Here is a 21,682-nt window from a genome sequence, read left to right on the forward strand (position 1 = left end):
CGTACTTACTCGTTTTATAACTGGAAGTTATACCTTTTGACCACCTTTATCCAATTCCCCACCCTCCCACCGCTCTGCCTCACGTCTCTTTCTCTATGAGGTTTTGTTTGTTTTTTTATTCCACATATAAGTCTTGGCCTGTTTTTAATCTGGTTATCTGTTGTTTTCTTAGTGACTTGCAGGGATTCTTGATATGGACTGTGAACAGGAGCTTTTTGTAGGATTTATGTGTTGTAGATATCTTCTCTTCATCCGTGCCTGATCTAATCCATTCAGGCTGCTGTAATGGAATCCCGCAGATTAGGTAGTTTATAAACAACAGAAATTTATTTCCCAAAGCGCTGAGGGCTGGAGGTCCAAGATCAGGGTTCAGTGTCTGGTGAGGGCCCTCTTTTGGTGTTCACATGGTGGAAGGGACAGGGGTCTCTCTATATGAGCAATAACCCCATTTGTGAGGACTCCCCTCTCATGACCTAATCACCTCCCAAAAGCCCCACCTCCTAATATCATCGCATTGGCGGTTAGATCTCAACATATATGAGTGGGGTGGGGAGCAAACGTTAAGCCTATGGATATGCCTTTATTCTTTTTCTCTCAATGTTTTCTTTTTATGGACAGAATTTCTTAATTTTCCTGAAGTTTTTTTTTAATAGTTAGTGCTTTTTATGTTCTATTTAAGACATAATGATAGTCTCCTTTGTTTTCTTTAAGAAGCTCTAATGTGTTTTATCTTTCACATGTAAGTCCATGGTTTGACTGGAAAGGACTGTGTATGCTGTGATGTCAGGGGAGCAAAATCTTTAAATTATGCCTGTTTCTTAGGGGAAATATAAAAAGCAACATAGAATTCATAGTCTTTTTTTTAACTTTTCTGATTTCAGATCTATTTTTAAATTTTCATGTATTGGTAAACTTTTTTGAATAATTCTTTATATTCTGACAGAATGTACCCTACTTTCTTCCATTGTTCAGATCCTGGTGAAATTAGAGGACTAGTGATTTATACTTATCCTTGTTATTGATACAATGCTAATGAACTCTTTAAAACTGCCAGTGAATTTATATAGTTATTCTTGGGCTAGAAGTAGCTTGAAAATAAAAAAACATTTGTCCGTCAAGGAAACAAAGATTTTGAAGAACACTTCTTTCATTGATTTGTGTCCTTAATAATAATCTTTGTGATTTTTAACGTACTTTCAGGTGTTCTAATCCTGCTTCATGTCTGCAGACAGCTTTGCTTTTCACTCCGAGCTGAGTGTTTTCCTTGGACTTTGTACCCTATGGAAGAGTGACTACGATCACCACTTAGTTTGGAGATGGACTGTGTCCTGTAAGCACTGGTGGCAGATGGACACTTCCTGTCTCATCACTGTATTGCAAGTGTGACTGAAGGTCTCACTTTTCTTTCTCAGGGGTGTCTCCTAGTGGCCGTTTTTGGGCAGTGTATTTAGAAATGTTTTGCTTTTAGCATCACAGTCTGTATTTATTTACTAGTATAATTAAAAATGGTTTTGATTCAGATTTCTACGTGACTTCTCTTGTTTGAGATCTTAGCATCTTTCCTATCCTAATCGCAGTTGTCTTAAATAGTTGTATAGTCTCAAGAATTGTGGGCCATCGAGATAGGCTTTTCTTCTTTTATTTGTTCTCTCTGTACCAGAGGCCGGTAAACCCTGGCAAGCATTTGACCCACCGATTCAGTCTGGTGCTGTTGGTTTTAAATGCTGGAAAGCTCAGCGTGATTTGAAAATTTTTAAATGGTCTGTGGTTTTAAGTACCCACACCATGGCCTCAGTTAGCCTCGTGGCATGCAAAGCCCCAAACATTCACTGTCCGGCCCGTTGTACCGTCCCCTGGTCAGCGTCTCCGCGGGGCCTCTCTTGCATTTGGGCAGGTCGGCAGTGGCCTGTGGAAGCCGTGCCCGCAGTGACCAGGGACGTAGTCCTCGTGTTTTTCTCCATTCGTCACTTTGAATTAGGAGTCACTGCCCTCTGTTTCAGAATCGTTACTTTCATGGACTGTGTCACATTCATCTGGCTTTTGAGAAACACTTATTTCTGTTCAATGTAAATATTACAATCTATAATATATTTTGGGAACTCGATGCTTTGTCCAACGTCTTATCAGATAATATCCAGCTGCCTGTGTTGTTACTCTCTGCCAGGGACTTGGAAGGCATGTTCACACCCTCCTCTTGCCCTTGCCCCAAACCTGCCAGACACTGGTGGCGTCTCCACTTGCAACTGCCCCCAGATTACACAGCCAGCAAGAAAGTGGCGACGTGTGTTGAACAGTTCCTAGCGGAAGGCAAAGCAGCCAGTGCCTGGAAGGAGCCTAGAGGCCAAATGCAGGGACCAGAGTTTTGTTATCAGTGTGTTTTCACAGGAGAAAATCTCAGAGGTTACGTGTCCGGAAGAGCTCAGCTACAGTGATGCTTTCTTTCCCCTCAGGACCTGACAGGATCTGAACTCTACACCCAGGCCGCCAGCCTCCTGCACCCCGTGGTCTACACCACTGCCGCCATCCTTCTCCTGTGCCTGTTAGCGGTCATCGTCAGTTACGTGTACCATCACAGGTGAGACATAAAGCCTGGCGAGTATAGGACTTTGATGGAGGGGAGTTTATTTTACATTTCACTACGATAATACTGACAGTTTTTGTGTCTTTTTTGCCATCTTTCCAGGGTAAGAACAGCTATTTTAGAATACATACAAGCTGTGTTCATTTCATGTAGTTTGCGACATAATTAGTACATGAGATGGTCAGTTTAGCTTTTACAGCCTCCAGTCAGTTGTATCTGGGAGAGAACGTGGCAGGTCTGGGAGGGAGGCTGGGAAGGGGGCCGGGCAGCCACCAGGGGTGAGGTCAGGTGCAGGTTGTTACCTGGAGCCGTGTCTTCCAGAACCAGAATGGGGAGTTATTTCTGGTTTATGACTTTTTCTCTGTCCCGATATCCTTTATTTTATAGATGGCATTTTTAAGAACGTTTGTGGCATTTAAGCACGAGGTATGGTTTTTGTTCATTGGGGGCAGAGCTACAGAAACTTTGATGGTAGGAAACAGTGCACTGAAGGGATTTGCTAAGCAGCAACTCACGTTAGAAGAGGTTTTGATAGAATGTATTTTCCTATTCAAGCTGGACCTGCATGGCATTTCTTGACATTTAGTTAAGAAACAAAAGGAGGTTTTGATATTAAAATAAAAGAAAGAATGAAAGACTTCAGCATTTTATTAGGAAAGGCCAAGAAGAAAAGCACTGGGCAGGGGTAGGTCAGGGAAGTAGAGATTGGCACCTTGCAGAAATAGCTAGGAAGCAGACAAGTCCTTCATCTGTCACAGACATTGGAAGTAACAAAAGCCCACATGTTTCTTATTATGGAGCATTTCTTTAGCCTTTAGTGGGGGCAGTAGTTTCATTTATGACTTGTCTTTTTTAATGTGTAAAGTTAAATGTTAAGAAATGATATTGAGTTAAATGAGTTCTCAAAGTGTGTGTGTGTGTGTGTGTTTCTGTCTGTTGGTCTGATAGCATATGAAATTTGGTGTTTTAAGCGTGAAGTTTTGAAGGCAGGAAATGTAGTGTCCTGCTTCAAATGTACTAGCCTGGATATTAATATTTTCCTTTTTCTTTTAACAGTTTGATCAGAATCAGTCTCAAGGGCTGGCACATGCTTGTGAACTTGTGCTTCCATATTTTCCTGACCTGTGTGGTCTTTGTGGGAGGCATAACCCAAACCAGAAATGCCAGCGTTTGCCAAGCGGTAAGTCCGAGCAAAAAACTGAAATGGAAAAAAAGTGCTGCTATTAGAAAGTGATTTCATATGTTTCATGAACTATAATAGGGAAAATGTTCCTTTATTTTTTTTTTTCTTTAGCTAATTTAAGTGGAACGGAATGTCTGTCCCTTAAACAGTTGCCAGCATGCTTTCGGTTTTCACTTGTCATTTCCTAAGGAGTTAATGACTGAAGGGTTTTGTCTCTGTAGCTTTAGGAATTCAGTGCTACTTGTTACATCTGTTATAATGCTGAGCATTTTATTTAAAATTTTTACCAAATCCTGACTTTCTCTGAAGAAGAAGCAACATTTTTTGACAGAAGGATTTTTAAAATTATTTTACTTGGCCCTGGCTGGTTTGACTCAGTGGATAGAGTGCCGGCCTGTGGACTGAAGGGTCATGGGTTTGATTCCAGTTAAGGGCACATGCCTGTGTTGTGGGCTTGACCCCCAGTAGGAGGCATGCAGGAGGTAGCCGATTAATGATTCTCATCATTGATGTTTCTCTCTCTCTCTCTCTCTCTCTCTCTCTCTCTCTCTCTCTGTCTCCCTTCTTCTCTGAAATCAATACAAATATATATTTTTTAAAATTATTTTATTTGTTGATGAAAACAATAGGAGTTAGAAAATGATTTAACTGTAAGATAAAACAAGATGCATCTTAGGTGTGGTAAATATGAAGAATTAAAAAAATATTCAACTTAATTTTACATAATTGTTATATATGTAGCCAAAGAATTATATAGAATAGGGCAGGATGGGCAGGGGTACTAGAATGTGACCAGTCCCAGGTACAGGAACATGCCTTACATGCGTGACCTGGCCAGGACAATGGCCTATTCCAGGCACCAGCACACTGTGGGACACATAGGAGAGGTACTGGTTTTTGTCAGGAGAGCATCCAGGAAGGATCCCACAGTCTCCGAGGGGGTAACAGGAAGTAATCTCCATCCTGGTCCCAGTCTAGCTCGTGGGTCCAGCAGCAGTCACATCTGGACCAGTCAGTCACATCTGGACCAGTTTCTCCTCCACAAATGGTTGTAAGTTTTATATAAAAGTAAAGGATCAGCTGGGCTGGTGTTGCTCAGTGGTTGAGCCAGGAGGTCAGGGTTCAGTTCCCAGTCAGGGCACATTCCTGGGGTTTGGGATCCCCTGCAGCCAATCAGTGATTCTCTCACATTATTGATGTTTCTGTCCTTCTCTCCCTCTCCTCTCCCTCTCTCTGAAATCAATAAAAACATTTTTTTAAAAAAAGTAAAGGATCAAAGATAGCCAGGACACTTCTGAAGAAGAAGAATAGAGTGGGGAGGTTGTCTGTCCTTCTACTCATCAGAGCTAAGTAGGCTATTGTAATGAAACGAGCATTTGGTTTAGCGATCATTAACTTGACCAATGCTATGGAAGAGAGAGATCAGAAGCAGACCCGTGTGGAACTTTGTAGAAGACAGAGTTGCGAGCTTTGTCATTGGGTGAAGAGAGATCACTGTTCAGTAAAGGGAGCTGGGAAAGTCTAGTTGGAAAAAGGTGGACCTGGATCTATACCTCATGCCATATTTCAAACAAACAAAACCTCAACTCTGAGTGTATTAAAAACTTACATGCCCAAGCCAAAATGTTAAAATTCACATTCGATAATATCACAATTTGGGGGATAAGGAGGGATTTCTTAAGTATGACACTAAGAAGGCATTGACTGGAAAAGAGATAAATTTGACTAATTTAAAAATAAGACCTTTTTTGGTTAAGATTTCTTAGCAAAAGTGAAAACACAAGACAGTGTTCTCAATACATACCACAGACAGCATTAGAATAAAAAATATATAATCAGTGAGAAGGCCAACACTGAAAGCCCAGTAGAACAAAATGACATGAGAGTAGGTAGGCATTTCGTAGAACTGTAAATGCCCAGGGCCAATATGCACATAAAGAGAAGTTCAGCACCATTGGTGGTCACGGAGATGCAAATTAAGATCACACTTAGTTAACTAGCCTTTTCTGTGGGCAAAAATCAAGCCTGACACTGCCAGGCATTGAGCATGTGGATCCACAGGCTCTTTTTATCCATTGTGTGTGTGGGAATGTACCTGGGTGACTCTGGGAGTCTTTACCTTTTCAGGCTAGGCATTCACATACCCTGGGACATGGCAGTCCCACGCCTGGGCTGAGAGAGTAAGCTTGCCCATATGTAACTTTGGTGTGCATATGAGTATGCATGTGCATATGAATATTCATAGCAGCCCTATACACAGTAGCAGAAACCTGGAAGCAACCCAAATGCCTATCGCTGAGAGAGTGAATGAATAAACCGTGATATTATACGAGAGTCAATACTAATGGATTGCAGCAATGTGTAACTATGAATATGTCATAGTACCATAAATTACATTTCCTGTTATCTCTTTTTATAAAGATAAGGTAACTAAAATGAAATTACACTTTTAATGAAGTGTGCAATAAAACTGTCATAAAAGGAAAGCAAGGGGATGATAAACATACGATGTCAGGTGCTGGTTACCTTGGGTGAGGGGGATCCTATTTCAATATGGGTTTTTTGTCCAGGTCTTACCTTTTGTCTTGTTGGTAGATTCTTGAATACTTATTAACACATTGCGGACAGATCATGAGAATTCTTGCTTCATATTACACAGTGTTTTACAAAGTATCATACTTTAAAAAGATACTAGCTTGTAAGAACATGTAATAAATAACTTCAAAATGCAATGGGTATTTAATTTTAAAGCGTGCCTTTAACATTTATGTAAAATGTGTTTTGTACTCATTCAATAGAAACTTATCTGACCACTGGGTAAAGCTAGCAATAAAACTACTGGTTTCCAAGGTGTTAACTATATATGTGTATATATATATATATATATGCCTAATATGCAAATTGTCCCTGCGGGAGTTCAACCGGGAGACCGGTCATTGACTATGATGTGTGCTGACCACCAGAGGGCAGTGCGGAATGAAGGAAGGCCCCAGCCAGCAGCCAGAAGGAAGGCCTCGATCAGCCCTGATCACTGGGCAGGCATCGGGACCCTACTCATTCATGAATTTCGTGCACTGGGCCTCTAGTAACTACATAAATGACTAAATGAAGGCAGGCCATACTTGGTCCAATCATTAACATGTGCCATGAACCTAAAGGCAGATGATTTATCCAATCGTGTATATCTGAGATGCCATTTAAAATGTAAGTGTAGCCTGGCCATCGTGGCTCAGTGATTGAGCATCGACCTATGAACCAGGAGGTCACGGTTTGATTCCCAGTCAGAGCATATGCCTGGATTGTGGGCTTGATCCCCAGTGTGAGGTGTGCAGGAGGCAGCCAATCAATGATTCTCTTCATCATTAATGTTTCTCTCTCTCCCTCTCCCTTTCTGTCTAAAATCAATAAAAATATATTTTAAAAAATAAAATACTAGTAAATAAAATGTGAGTCTGGACAATATAAGAAGCATTGAGAGGATTCAATGACTAGAGCACCGGGCATACAGTAAGTGCTCAGTAGATGCTAGCTCTTACTATTACTGTTATTATTAATGAAATTGCCTCTCAGCTATGCAGAGCATTTCCCTGTTTTAGGCTATTACTGTAACTTGAAAACAACCTTGTTTGGAGCCCGTTAGAAGTCAGGCGATGGGTCTCACTCAGGTCAGTAGTACAACTTAGCCTTTCCCTCCTCACAGGCTCACCGCACTTACTGTCCTGGTCTCAGTTTACTGTTACTGGTCTAGAGTCACTTCCTTCACCTCCCTCATCCTCCTGTGGAGCTTATTAAAATTCCATGGTGCCTACAAAACCCTGTAGCTGGCTGGTGTTTGCTTACTCACTGTCCTGGCCTCTGAGCTCTGCAGGGGCAGAAATCACATTGATTTGACCTAAGGATCAGCCCGGGACTTGACCACAGTAGGTGCTTAGCAAATATTTGTTGGGTGAGTGAACAAAAGGCCTCTGTTTGCAAATAGAGAAATCATCTACCCCTGGAGCCGTTTGGAGCATGAACTATTAGGGGAGTACTTAGCACACCGTGATAGTAATCAGTTATTGAAAAATATTCATTTTCTTGAAGCAGGCACATGCATTGAGTTCCCTTAGGACAGCAATAGAAAAAAAAAAACCCACATTGTAAACATGGCTGCCATTCATTGTCCTGAAGAGTGTTTTCTACCGTTGGTAGAAAAGAAAAGAACAATTGCTGGCCAATGTCCATTTGTTAAAGATCTGCATGAAAAGGGAAAGGCAAGTCTGTGTCTGTTTCCACATGTCCTTCTGTTTTCACAAAGTCCTCCCCTTTTCTGAAAGACATAGCCTCACTTGTTTCTGACTCAGACATGATTGGCTGCGCTTGCCTAATGCAATCTGTACTTAATTCTGTTGGTAGCCTGCTGAGAGGGGAGTGGTAAATGCAGAAAGGAGCCACCTAGGATGCCAGGTACTAGCAGGTAGGTTCTAATTCTGTGACTTCTAGAACAGCCAGTATGGCTAGTCACATAACCCAATTGGGGCTCTATGTTTCTTCTCGAACACAATGGATTGGGCTAGTTAAGTGAAATGAGCATTAAGGTTCTTCCATCTCTAAAATTGAACTCTAACATGGACACATTTCACGTGTTTGATATGTGCACATCATCGGTGTAGTTTTGTCTTCCTTGTCTGCCTTTTAGAGCTCACCTATTTTATGGACAGTGTGAGCAGGTTCTAATATAGTTCCCACCCCACAAGGATTGAAAACAATCAGGTATTTCCCACTGTGGTTCCAAGTCAGTTCCAGGTGGTACCTTGGGTACTTACTAGAACCTGTAACTCCCTTTTGCCAGAGGAGCCGAATGAGTGATGATAGAGTAACAGGGGCTCTTGACTGCAGGTTGGAAGGGATCGAGGCTCTGGGTCATGACCCACCGCCAAATAATTGCTTCATCGTTAATTTTCTGGTCCCTGGTTTCCTTAGCTTGCAGTGAAAGGATTTGGCTGGGACTCATTTAAGTGACCTTGTTGCTCTACCACTCCATGATTTAATCAACTAAATATAATGCCAGCTGACCTTCTCCGGTGCCCTTTAATATCTGTTATCCAGCAGACTGCTGCAATGGCATGGGAGGTGCATTGGGAGAAGTTTAGTCAGGGACTAGTACGAGCTTTTGACTTGCCAACTGCTGCAAATGTGTTATCTTAACTTTCAGATATTAACCCTAGACCACACTTCTTGTTCATCTATAATAATCTGTAATAATAATCTATAATAATAGAAGAATAATATGCTAATTAGACTGGACATCCTTCCAGATGACCTTCCGGATGAAGCCAGGGCTGCGAGGGAAGCCCGGGTCTTGGGTACCTGCCAGTGGCTGGAGGGAAGCCCAGGTCCCGGGTGCCAGAGAGAAGCCAGTGCTGGCAGCCAGGGGAAGGAAGGCCTGCTCTTGCTCGAATTTCGTGCATCAGGCCTCTAGTCTAAACTAATAAAAGGGTAACGTGCTATCTAGACCAGATGTCTTCTGACAAAGCCACAGTGGCAGGGGCCAAGGCAGAGGCGGTTAGGGGCGATCAGGCTGGCAGGGGAGAGCAGTTAGGGGTGATCAGTCTGGCAGGCAGAGGTGGTTAGAGGCAATCAGGCAGGCAGGGGAGCAGTTAGGGGCATCGGGCAGGTAGGCAGAGAGGTTAGGGGCAATCAGGTAGGCAGGCAGAGTGGTTAGGGGTGATCAGGCAGGCAGGCAGGTGAGCAGTTAGGAGCCAGTGGTCCCAGATTGTGAGAGGGATGTCCGACTGCCAGTTTAGTCAGACATCCCTCGAGGGGTCCTGGATTGGAGAGACTGCAGGCCGGGCTGAGGGACCCCTTCCCCCGCACGAATTCGTGCACCAGGCCTCTAGTATATTTTGTAAGTACAGAAGTAAAGTCTAAGAGATTTGACTAACTTGCCCCAAATCACTGGGGCTATTGGGTGGCAGAGGAATAATTTAAATGCCAGTCTCTGACTCTGGGCATCCCTCATTCCCATCACTGTGCGTTCCTATTCAGTGAGGACCAGCACGGCATAATGGCAGTGGTGCGGGCTTTGGAAACCACCAGGCTTGGGTTTGAATTGTGGCCCTGCCTCTGACCTTGTGACCTCTGGTGGGTGAATGATTGAACTTCTTTCAGACTCAGCCTCCTTGTCTGAAATTCAAGTTCATTATGAATAACTGAATGGTGGTGCTGGGAGTATAAAATAGAAACATGTACATAATTGTCTAATACAATGTTGGGCACATGGCAAGCATTCAGTAGTGGAAGGTGTTAGTATTTTAATGTTTGTATGTATTCATATATGATATGTAAATATTAAACATTGCTTTTGCACACTTTCTATGCATGCTGCTATATCTTAGGGTTTTTGGTGGTTAAGAGTATGATCGTTATAATTTCTGATATCCAATTTAGGAGAGTGTATGGTTACATACCTATATGTTCAGTACAGTTCTTTAGGATAATGAATTAATATCCATTTTGCAGCATTAGAAATTGATGTCCTGAAGTAAGGTGACTTAAGTGATCATCTGTTGCATTTAATATCATTTACATGTCTATGAATTAGATTACCTATTGCCAAAGCATTTACAAACTTTTCACTTGTATTTCTGGTTTATTTGGGAGAGATTGTGATAGAGTTGTATTTGAAGTGTAGGTGGATATCTGATGGGGAATACAATAGGAAGTACCTCATTCCAGAAGCTGAAAGTGCCCTCTCTACTAGATCTCACTTCCTATTCTCTTCTGGTTCCTGTGGAACGTTTGGTGATTTGCTTACTTGACTGATGACATCAAAAGACTAAAATTCCACTATTGGTCATAATTGTTTAACTGAAAGGGTCGGTATCTTTCAAATATGAACAAGTCTCTAGAAATGTTGACATGTTTTAGAAAACACTTCAGAAATCTAAAGGTTAAGTTTTCCCTCTTAGATCTAAAACAAGAAAATTCTCCTGTGTCGGTAAGTCTGTTTTTTGTTTTTGTTTTATTTCTTTCTTTATTTTATTTTTTAGATTCCACATACCAGTGAAATCATACAGTATTTGTCTTTCTCTGACTTATTTTACTTAACCAAATACCCTCTAGGTCTGCCCATGTAGCAAATAACAAGGTTTAAATTTTTTTCTATGGCTGAGGAATATTACATTGTGTATGCGTATATGCATATATTTCAATATTATTAGAGTACAATAATATTCTAATATATATATATATATATATATATATATATATATATATATATAGAAATACATACATTCCCCCCCACACACACACACACATCTTTACCCATTCATCTATTGATGGACACTGGGTTGCTTCCATATGTTGGCTATTGTAAATAATGTGGAGTGAACACAGGGGTGCATAAATATCTTCAAATTAGTGTTTTCATTTTCATTGAATAAACACCCAGAAGTGGAATTGTTGGATCATATGTTATAGTAGTTTATAGCTGTATAGTAGTTTTAATTTTTTTGAGGCAACACATACTGTTTTCCGTAGTAGTTGCATCAGTCTGTATTCCCACTAACAGTGTCAGAAGGTTTTATTTCTCCACATCCTCACCAGCACTTGTTATTTTATTGTCATTTTGAGAATAGCCATTTTTCACAGGTGTGAGATGCAATCTCATTGTGATTTTGATCTACATTTCCCCGATGATTAGTGACGTGGAGCATCTTTTCATGTGCCCCATTGGCTATCTGCATGTCTTCTTTGGAGAAATGTCTGTTTAAATCTTCTGCCCATTTTTTTAATTGGTTGGTTGTTGTTTTTGATATTAAGTTGTATAAGTTCTCTATATAATTTGGAAATGAACCCCTGATTGAACTTGCAAATATCTTCTCCCATTTAGTAGGTGCCTTGTGTTTTGTTGATGGTTTGCCTCCTGTGCAAAGGCTGTTTAGTTTGGTATAGTCTCATTTGTGCAGTTTTGCTTTTGTTGCTGTTGCCTGAGGAGACTAGTTGGTAAGACCGATAAAGAATTGCTTGCAGCCTATATTTTCTCTTAGAAGGTTTATGGTTTCAGGTCTTTAATCCATTGTGAGTTCTGTATGTGGTATAAGATAGTGGTCCAGTTTAATATTTTGCATGTAGCTGTTCAGTTTTTCTAACACCATTTGTTGAATACACTGTCTTTTCCCCACAGTATATTTTTGCCTCCGTTGTCATAGATTAATTGACCAGATAGACATAGGTTTATCCCTGGGCTCTGTGTTCAATTCCATTGATCTATATGTTGGTTTCCATCCCAGTACCATACTGTTTTGATTACTATACCATTGCAGTATAGTTTGAAATCAGGGATAGTGATACCTCCAGTTTTGCTCTTCTTTCTCAAGATTGCTATGGCCGTTCAGGGTCTTTTATGCTTCCATAGAAATTTTAGAAATTTTTAGGAAACAAATTGGTAGTTACGGAGAGGGAGGGGTTTGGAGGCAGTCAAAATAGGTGAAGGGGATGAAGAAGTACAAACTTTCAGGTATCATTACATGGGGATATAATGTACAGTACAGGTAATGTAGTGAATGCCATAATAACTCTGTACGGAAGAATATGCTAACTAGACTTATCGGGGGGATCATTTACTAATGTGTATAAATATCAAGTCACTGGAACGTACACCTGAAACAAATAGGATATTGTACATCAATTATATGTCAATAAAAAAGAGGTTCCTGTCTTGCAACCCCTGGGTTGAAAATCTTTTTAACTGCTGTTTTTTAACTTATTACTTTACAGCCTTTATTACTTTACGTCCCTTATTACTTGACAGTCTCATTCTTTCGACCTCTGCACCAGAGAAAACTCCAGCTATAGTAGCTGCTGCCATTTCCCTCAGTGTCAGCGATTTATCTTGAAGGTGTTGGTTCCTGTGGACCAAATTCACTTATGCTATTTTTACTTGCAATATTTGGGGGGACTCCAGGTAACTCAGAGTGCCATGTTATGCTTCTTATTCCACTTCTATCTGTAAATTTTGCTTTTACAGTGCAGTCAGTGAAGCCAGCGTGCACCAAGGAGCCACTTTGCTCGTTAGGAGGAATATATCTGACTTTTCTCCTCTGGCCACGCTGGACCCACCCTCAGCACTTTCCCAGTCCTCGCAAGGACACTGACCACCCTAGTTTGTTGCCCTGCAAAAGGATCCCTGAGCTCTCATGCCTCCACGTTTCACTTGCAGAGAGCTTCTCGTTAAAAGGAACTTCGGGCGGCAGTCTAAATGCTCCTGTGATTAACCTAGGTTGGATAACGTCTATCAAGTTGATTTTCTTGAGATTGGAGAGCCATCCTTTTAGAATGAAATATTTTTTTCTTGGAGATTTTTAGTAATAGGATTTTATCTGTAATAGTTATATAAGAAGAAATGATCAAAGAGATAGTAAGTAATTAGTTCGATAAGAAAGCTGACTTGTGTCCTTGATGCTTCAATGACACATGTATTTATTTTTCTTAAAATAGATTTTAAAACTCTTAGCCTCATAGAAATCTTCATTTGAAATTGTTTCCTTAACTAGGGTTGGTTCAAACACAGGTCATATGATAAACATGCCCTGCATTATCTCCCTTGAAGAAACTCAGTATAATAATTTACATGGTTTATTCACTCTTTTTAATATTGATTTTATTGATATAAGGGAAAAAGGGAGAGGGAGAGAGAAATAGAAATATCAATGATGAGAGAGAATCATTGATCCACTGCCTCTTGCACTCCCCCTGCTGAGAAGCGAATCTGCAACCCAGGCATATGCCCTGACAGATTCGAACTGTGACCTTCTGGTTCCTAGGTCAATGATCAGCTCCTGAGCAACATCGGCTGGGCCAGTTGTCCACTCTTTATTGAACACGTATTATGTTCTAGATATTGCCTATTAAATCCCTACAAAAACCCTAGGGATGGTTTTGATAATCCCTCCACTGTTCAAGAGAAGGAAGTTACTTTCAGACAAGTAGCATCTTCTTAAAGACACATCCTTAATAAATAATAATACAAATACAGGTCTTTTTTGTTGTTGATTGCTCCTCATGTGCCAGGCAATACGTTAAGTGCTTTCTGTCACATTGAATGAAAACCACAGTACTTTCACGTTATTCTCGGTTTACAAATGAGGAAAACAATGCTTGTGATGTCATGTGACTTGCTATGGTGTCAGGGCAGATAAGGGGAAGACCAGGCACAACTTTTTGACTCCAGGTCTCATCCTCCTAACCAGCAATATGCGATACTGCTCTCCCACCACGGTTGTGTACAAAAGCTCTGAATTAGGACTGGGGTCTCTTACCGGAAAGCTTATTTTGTGTGCTGTGACTTTGCCCTCTCTATTACTGCTTAGCATGGGCTTCGGAAACAGAACTCTAATTTATAACCTTGCATCTCTGAGAAACATGCCTTTGCTTTATAGTTGCTGGGGTCACCAATTCCGGGGTGTATCAAGGGTCACCTTGGGTATCAGGTGTAGTCTGTGGTGTCCTCGATCCAGCTGTTAGCATGTCATCAGACCTAATCCTCTCTAATAGGCAGTTAGAGGGCTTTCTTAGTTTCATTCGCAGGCAAAGGAGTCAACCATTAGACCTCACCTTCATACTGTTTGTGAACCAGATTTTTGGAAGCTACTCACCAATCATTTTGATAAACCTTGCCAGCTTTATGACTGAATGGGGGATTTTTTTTCCTTTAGTTTATGTGTGTGTTTCAATCTTCTTTCTAGGTTGGAATTCTCCTTCATTATTCCACCCTTGCCACAGTGCTGTGGGTGGGAGTGACGGCTCGCAATATCTACAAGCAGGTCACGAGGAAAGCGAAAAGATGCCAGGATCCCGATGAACTGCCTCCGCCACCCAGACCCATGCTCAGGTACCGATACCTCTGTTCACTGAACAGTGTTAACCGTTACGTTTAATGAAGCATCGTCATAACAATATTGCTGAGTGAAGTTTGGAAAGTGGAAGAATGGACTTGGAGGCTGGGCTTCCTGAGCTTGAGTTCTGGCTGGGCCTCTTCCAGCCGGGAGTCCTTCGTGAAGTTCTCACCCTCTCGGGGCCTTTCTGGCTCATCTATAAGGTGGGGTGGTTGCAAAGCAGAGCTGTGTGCTGAAGAAATGAGTTCATGGATAAATGGCAGCTGGTTTTATTTTCCTGGGGTCAGGTCACAGATTTTACTCCGCTCAAGTATGCGTCAGTTTTATTATTCTCTGCAAAAGACAGAATAGTGCTGGAATTATGTCCTTTCTACTCATTATCATGAAAAAGTTGTCAGTGGGTCATTGTGCTTGATAAGTAAAAATCGATCAATGTCTCTGAGATGGTTAAGTGCCGGGTTTGTCTGTGACTGAGAGAAACCCTCCCCGCCACGAGGAGCTTATATATAGTCTTGGAGGAGACAGGCATGGGAGGGACTGGCTGGCGACTGAAGAACTGCTGTGGAGCCCTGGCCCGTGTTCTCAGTGGTTAGAGCGTTGGCCTGAAACCGAAGGGTCGCTGGTTCGATTCCTGGTCAGGGACACGTACCTCAGTTTCGGGTTTGTTCCCGACCCTGGTCAGGGAGTGTGCAGGAGGTAACCAATCAACGTATCTCTCTCACACTGATGGTTCTTTCTCTCCCACTCCCTCCCTTCCACTCTTTCTCAATGGAAAAATATATCCTCGGGTGAGGATTAACAGCAGCAACAAAAAACCTGCCTTGGAGATGTATTTTCTGAAAGTGCAAACCAAGCAGCTGTGAGAGGGGGCAGGAGGGGCTATTATTTTTATTTTTATTTTTTTTATATATTTTATTGATTTTTTACAGAGAGGAAGGGAGAGAGATAGAGAGTTAGAAACATCGATGAGAGAGAAACATCGATCAGCTGCCTCCTGCACACTCCTACTGGGGATGTGCCTGCAACCCAGGTACATGCCCTTGACCGGAATCGAACCTGGGACCCTTCAGTCCACAGGCCAACGCTCTATCCACTGAGCCAAACCGGTTTCAGCTGGAGGGGCTATTATTAATGGTTAGACCACTGGCATGGACCTTCATGAGTGATTAGAGCAGAGCGTGGAGGTGGCACTTCAGATACAGGATTAGGTGGTGAGCCAAGGGACTCGAGGAGTGCACTGTGGCTACAGCCCCGGTGAGTGGTGGAGAGGAGCAGGAGTTCAGGATGATGCTGAGCTTCAGGCCCCTGGGTGCCTGGTGACATGTGGGAGCACTGAGGGTTTTACATGAGGGCAGCACCATGTATTGGCCTGGAATATGAATTGGAATGCCTGAGAATGAAGAAGTCTGCCGAGGGCATTAGGGGGTCCCCTGGGGGCTGATGGTGATATTAGTGACATGGGGAGTAGGGAGAGGACACCTGTTCAAGAGACTCCAGGCAGCTTCTCTAGGGTCGATGACCTGGATTTGAGAGGTGTGTGAGGGGGAGGTGACAAAGATGGCTGCAAATGTCTACTTCAATGAGCGAAGCTGCCAGCAAGTGGCACCTCCGTCAAGTGAGGAAGTCATGTAAGAGAGTAAATGGGGCAGGGTGGGGTGGGTGGGGTGGGTGGGCTGGTAAGCGAGGGAAGGTGACTCACTACCACCTTCTCGTGGAACGTGACGATTCTGGAAGTCTGGTGCTCAGCAGGGAAGAGGAGCTGGACGTGCTGTGGGTGGGACGGGAGACATTTACCTGTGTGGTCCTGCAATGGGACCCCTAGGGAGAAGTTTGCTAAGAAGAGAATGAGTCCCAGGCCAGGCCGGTGTTTAATAGACAGACCCTGGGAAATAAAAGGGTGAAGAATCATGTGTCATGGAAATGGACACTTGAAACCTATATAATCTTATTAATCAATGTCATCCCAATAAACATAATGAAAAAAGAAAATGTGAAAAATAAAAGTATTCTGATGCGGGGGAAGGGGGCAGTGAGGCTCAATGGTTGAGCATCCAGTTCAATTCCCAGTAAGGGCACATGCCTGGGTTGCGGATTCGCTCCCCAGTTGGGGGGTATGCAGGAGGCAGAAATCGATGTCTCACTCATCATTGATGTTTCAATCTCTCAAAATTAAAAAAAGAAAGCATTGAAAAGAGCACCTAAGAGCATAGAAGATTCGGGAAGAGTGGCCCAGGATGATGAGGGCAGCAGCATTCCCAGCCAGAGTCAGGTTAGAGAGTGAGGGCTCTAGCATCTCTGTCACTTTCATTACAAGAACTGAGCAAAGAGACGGGGATCCTGTCCTCAAGCAGCTGTTGCCTCTGTAAGTAAAAGATGGCTTGGCCTCTAAACCCACTGTGGTCCCTGAATGACCCAGAGGTACCTCTTTACCTTTAGACAGCGCAAGCTCTTCCTTCCCTAAGACCTTGAGCCTGGGGAAGCCCCAGCAACCTGGCCACCGGAGGTTGGGCCGGAGGTGCTTGAGTCTCTCCTGGCCCCAGAGGTGGCAGTTTCAGTAGCTTATACATGGGAACAGCCTCAAATAAGGTGATAAAGGTGAAGCAAATGGTGATGGTAGTTATTCCCAGGAGTTTGTCACTCATGGGAGAGAGACAGAAGGTGGTAGGCCAAGGCGAGTTTTAGAAGAGAGGAGAAAACGTGAACGTAATTTTTTAGGCTGGAAGTACGAGGCAGTGGAGAAGATTTAAAGCTGAAAAAGAAGGGTTAGTTGATAACAAGAAGTCCTGGCGGTAGGAGGGGGAAGGGCAGCTCCTGTGATTAATGTGGGAAATGACACCTCTTTCTGAGGGAAGAATTGATGGGAATTAGCATGGCAGGAAGGGAGAGGATCTCTGATGTTGGCTTCCCTCTAATGTGTGAAGGAGAAGACAGGGTGATGGTTTTATAGTGTAATTAGCTGTCTTTTTCAGCAACACTAATTAATATCATATTGAAGGGGTTTAGTACCTGTGAGCATGACCAGGAAACAGAGAAATGGGTCATGACTATTGCCTTTATCCAGCCAATTCAGTTTTGGGGCTGTGTCCAGGGAGTGGCTGATGCAGAATTAAGACTCTGTGCCCAGCGGGTACCCAGCCAGGGCGGAAAGTTGCCTGTTTCTCGTTTCAGAGAGCTCAGGAAAGCTCAGGCCATAAAAAGAAGGTGTGCACCTAGGCTCAGCCACCACTGTTCCCCTCAGTTCTTAGTGCACTGTCATCTGTCTTGCCCTCCTCAGCTAGACGGAGGGAGAGGGGCCAGGAGGGACCAGACGGGGCTGCTGGGATCCAGGGAACTCCCAAGCCTAAATCTCGGTTGACTAGAAATAAGCACACCAGCACTGGAACGTCCTGGAAATACAGGCTTAGCTGGGCATTGATAAATAATTTAGCCTGGCCAGCATGGCTCAGTGGTCAGCCTATGAACTAGGAGGTCACGGTTCAAATCCAGGTCAGAGCACATACCCGGGTCGTGGGTTCTATCCCCAGTGTGGGGCATGCAGGAGGCAAACGCCCAGTGATTCTCATCATTAATGTCCCTATCTCTCCCTTCCTCTCTGAAATCAATACAAATATATTTAAAATAAGTAATTTATTTGTCATTCTGTGTTTTGGCTGCACTATGTATGGCACAGTGAGATCTTCAAGTCCATTTTTTAATGGACTAACTTTCCAGTTCACCAGCTGCATCTAAAACAAAACAACAACAACAAAAAACAACAGTTCCCCCTAAAAGAAAAAGTATGGACTAAAACCCTCCCTGGTATAGCTGTGTTACCATTTCTGTCCACAAGGTGGCAGAAGATGACCAGCTTTCCTCCACTTGGAAACTTGGTGGACCGCGTGCTTTCAAAAAAGGAAATCTAAACAAAAAATTTTAAAAAACATTATTGCTCACACAGCAGCCACTGAAAGTTAACCTTCAGCTTACTGTGTAAGAGGATTCACAGTCTTTAAGGAGTGGCTTGTGCAGTGAGGGGATGTGTCCACCTGAACTAATGGGATGATGAGCTGTGACTTCTTTTATTCCTCCTCCCAGGTTTTACCTGATCGGGGGCGGCATCCCCGTCATCGTCTGTGGGATCACCGCGGCAGCAAACATCAAGAATTACGGCAGCCGGCCAAGTGCGCCCTAGTGAGTAGTTTGCGCTCTCGGTGCACCTGGCCTGACCCAGTTGTTTCACTAAAGTTTATTGCAATTTCGTAAACACTTTGCTGACATATGTAGTAGCATCTGAGCTGGCTCACCCTTTTCTCTCCTAGTTGCTGGATGGCCTGGGAACCGTCCTTGGGAGCCTTCTACGGGCCTGCCAGCTTCATCGCTTTCGTAAACTGTATGTACTTTCTCAGCATATTTATTCAGTTGAAAAGACACCCTGAGCGCAAGTACGAGCTGAAGGAGCCGGCCGAGGAGCAGCAGAGGTTGGCGGCCAACGAAAACGGCGAAGTGGCTCAGCAGGACTCCATGTCCTTGTCCCTGATTTCCACGTCGGCGCTGGAAAACGAGCACACGTTCCAGGCGCAGCTGCGGGGGGCCGGCCTCGCTCTGCTCCTCTACGTCGCCCTGTGGACGTGCGGGGCCCTGGCGGTCGCCCTGTACTCCCCTTTGGACCTGGTGTTCAGCTTCTTCTTCGGAGCCACGTGTTTAAGCCTCAGTGCGTTCATCGTGGTGCACCACTGCGTCAACCGGGAGGACGTGCGCCTCGCGTGGATCATGACCTGCTGCCCAGGCCGGAGCTCCTACTCGGTGCAGGTCAACGTGCAGCCCCCCAACTCCAGTGGGACGAACGGGGAGGCCCCCAAGTGCACCAACAGCAGCGCCGAATCCTCGTGCACGAACAAGAGCGCGTCCAGCTTCAAAAATTCCTCCCAGGGCTGCAAACTCACCAACCTGCAGGCTGCCGCGGCCCAGGGCCACGCCAACGCGCTCCCCGTGAACGCCACGCCGCAGCTGGACAACAGCCTGACGGAGCACTCGATGGACAACGACATCAAGATGCACGTGGCGCCTTTGGAAGTGCAGTTTCGAACAAACGTGCACCCCAGCCGCCATCACAAAAACAGAAGTAAAGGGCACCGGGCGAGCCGGCTGACCGTCCTCCGAGAATACGCCTACGACGTCCCCACGAGCGTGGAGGGCAGCGTGCAGAACGGCTTGCCCAAGAGCCGGCCGGCCAACAGCGAGGGCCACTCGAGGAGTCGCAGGGCCTACCTCGCCTACAGAGAGAGACAGTACAACCCACCCCAGCAAGACAGCAGCGACGCTGCCAGCACGCTGCCCAAAAGCAGCCGGAATGCGGACAAGACCGTGTCGGGTGGCAGTAAGAAAGAGGCCTTAAGGAAGCCAACTGCAGTTGAACTTGAAAGTCAGCAGAAGTCTTACGGCCTCAACTTGGCCACGCAGAACGGACCCATCAACAGCAACGGGCAGGAGGGGCCCTCGCCGGGTGCGGACAGCGCGGGCAACGTGAGGACTGGGCTATGGAAACACGAAACGACTGTGTAGCGGTGGTGGGCCTCCTGGGCAGAGAGAGCGCCGGGCAAACCCTGAGAGTCACATTCCTTTAAGCTCTGGACGCGGGAAAACAAACTGTTTACAGCCACCTTAGGGATCCAAAAGAATTTTGAATAAACTTCAAAGTTTTGGACTTTAGTTATTTTATACCCCCCCCCCAGTTGTTGCTTTTTTATGAATTAAAAACAAAAAAAGAAAAGAAAGGAAGAAAACCTCAAAAGCATTGTTTTAGTTGTCAGACTAGGAGCAGGACATTTGGGTCTGAAATGTAATTTCTTGAAATCTGTGATAACGACTTAACATTTCAGATGTGTATTTAATACAATAAATAGGTGTTGGTCATTGTGTCAATCGTACATTTTAATATTTTACAATAGAAGCAGCGAATTCTTTTTTAATGATGTTTTTACACATTGGGGTAGTTTAATGAGCTATATACACAGGTTGGTTAGCAGATGTTTACATGATTAACTCCACTGATTATGGCATATGAATCAAAGGGCTCTTGGACTGATGTTTTATAAATATTATTTTGAATGCTTCAAGTGTTTTATAAGCTCACAGAACGTTTCTAAAAAGGTCTTTCTAAATTTCATTACTTTTGCCATATCAATTGGATCCTTTTACTATTATTAGCACTCTTGTGGCTTTTCCACGGTTTATTTTTGGGTTTAAGTTTCTTATTCAATCTTTTTTTCCTTTTCTCAGCATATGATTTTTGAATGTAAATGAAGAGCTACCATACAAGGTTCCCATTCACTTATTCTGGATTCTTTAATATTTTGTTCTTCAAGAGAGGAAGTCCCTTGGGTTCATGCTAACATACTGATTTTTAAATTCCATTGCAAAGATAAAAGCAGGTCTCATCCAAAAGTTAACATTGATCATCAGTGCAGGATAGTCCTTGTCCATCTGCAGTCCCATCTCACTGTGCTCCATTCCTGGAATTCTCTCCGGAAAGGTGGATGGGGTCTGCCCTGACTCCTTTGTGCATCCTGTCCCTCTGATATGCCTGAAAAGATTGGACAGATAAGATCTGTTGGCTTTTTAAAATTTATTTATTGGGGTGACATTGGTTAATAAAATCATATAGGTTTCAAGTGTAAGATTCTATAATACATCATGTGTAGTACATTGCGTGTAGATCTATTATTGCCAGCAGTCTGCAGGTTTAAATCAGATCAGATTCAAAAATTTACATTCAAGAAATGCTAAGAGTCAAGCTTACCTTGATAAACCTCGAAATCTGATTTACTGCTTATTTTCCCAGAGTAATTCTCACAGACACCACGAGGTCACCCATTAGAGTATAACGTTCTTTTCATTAGGTTACTGCATTAGGAATAAATCGTTGTGCTTTGCAATAAGAAAACTGGTAGTTCTAGTTAAGGCTTTCATCAGGTGTTAGTTTTAGAGACATTCTTTTTGGTGGGGGAAGCAAGGTGACCAGATGGATGGATGTGCCCCTTGTACCTTGGACCACTGTCTGGC

General features: G+C 43.5%; 1 protein-coding gene across 1 annotated transcript in view; it reads left to right on the forward strand.

Annotated features, from left to right (window-relative positions):
* ADGRA3 (adhesion G protein-coupled receptor A3) overlaps nucleotides 1–20,541 on the forward strand; it is a gene marked incomplete at its 5' end in the record, with an annotated part of 110,957 nt that extends 90,416 nt beyond the window's left edge. The window contains 5 exons of the mRNA XM_081111898.1: nucleotides 2,451–2,575; nucleotides 3,638–3,761; nucleotides 14,492–14,637; nucleotides 18,716–18,811; nucleotides 18,940–20,541. Of these exons, the coding sequence (XP_080968024.1) occupies nucleotides 2,451–2,575; nucleotides 3,638–3,761; nucleotides 14,492–14,637; nucleotides 18,716–18,811; nucleotides 18,940–20,182 (1,734 nt within the window). The 3' untranslated portion in view covers nucleotides 20,183–20,541. The remainder of the gene's footprint in view (nucleotides 1–2,450; nucleotides 2,576–3,637; nucleotides 3,762–14,491; nucleotides 14,638–18,715; nucleotides 18,812–18,939) is intronic.
* Between the last annotated feature and the right edge of the window lie 1,141 nt (nucleotides 20,542–21,682).

Source organism: Myotis nattereri (genome assembly GCF_964212035.1).
Source record: "Myotis nattereri genome assembly, chromosome: 1".
In the NCBI taxonomy this organism is placed as follows: domain Eukaryota; kingdom Metazoa; phylum Chordata; class Mammalia; order Chiroptera; family Vespertilionidae; genus Myotis; species Myotis nattereri.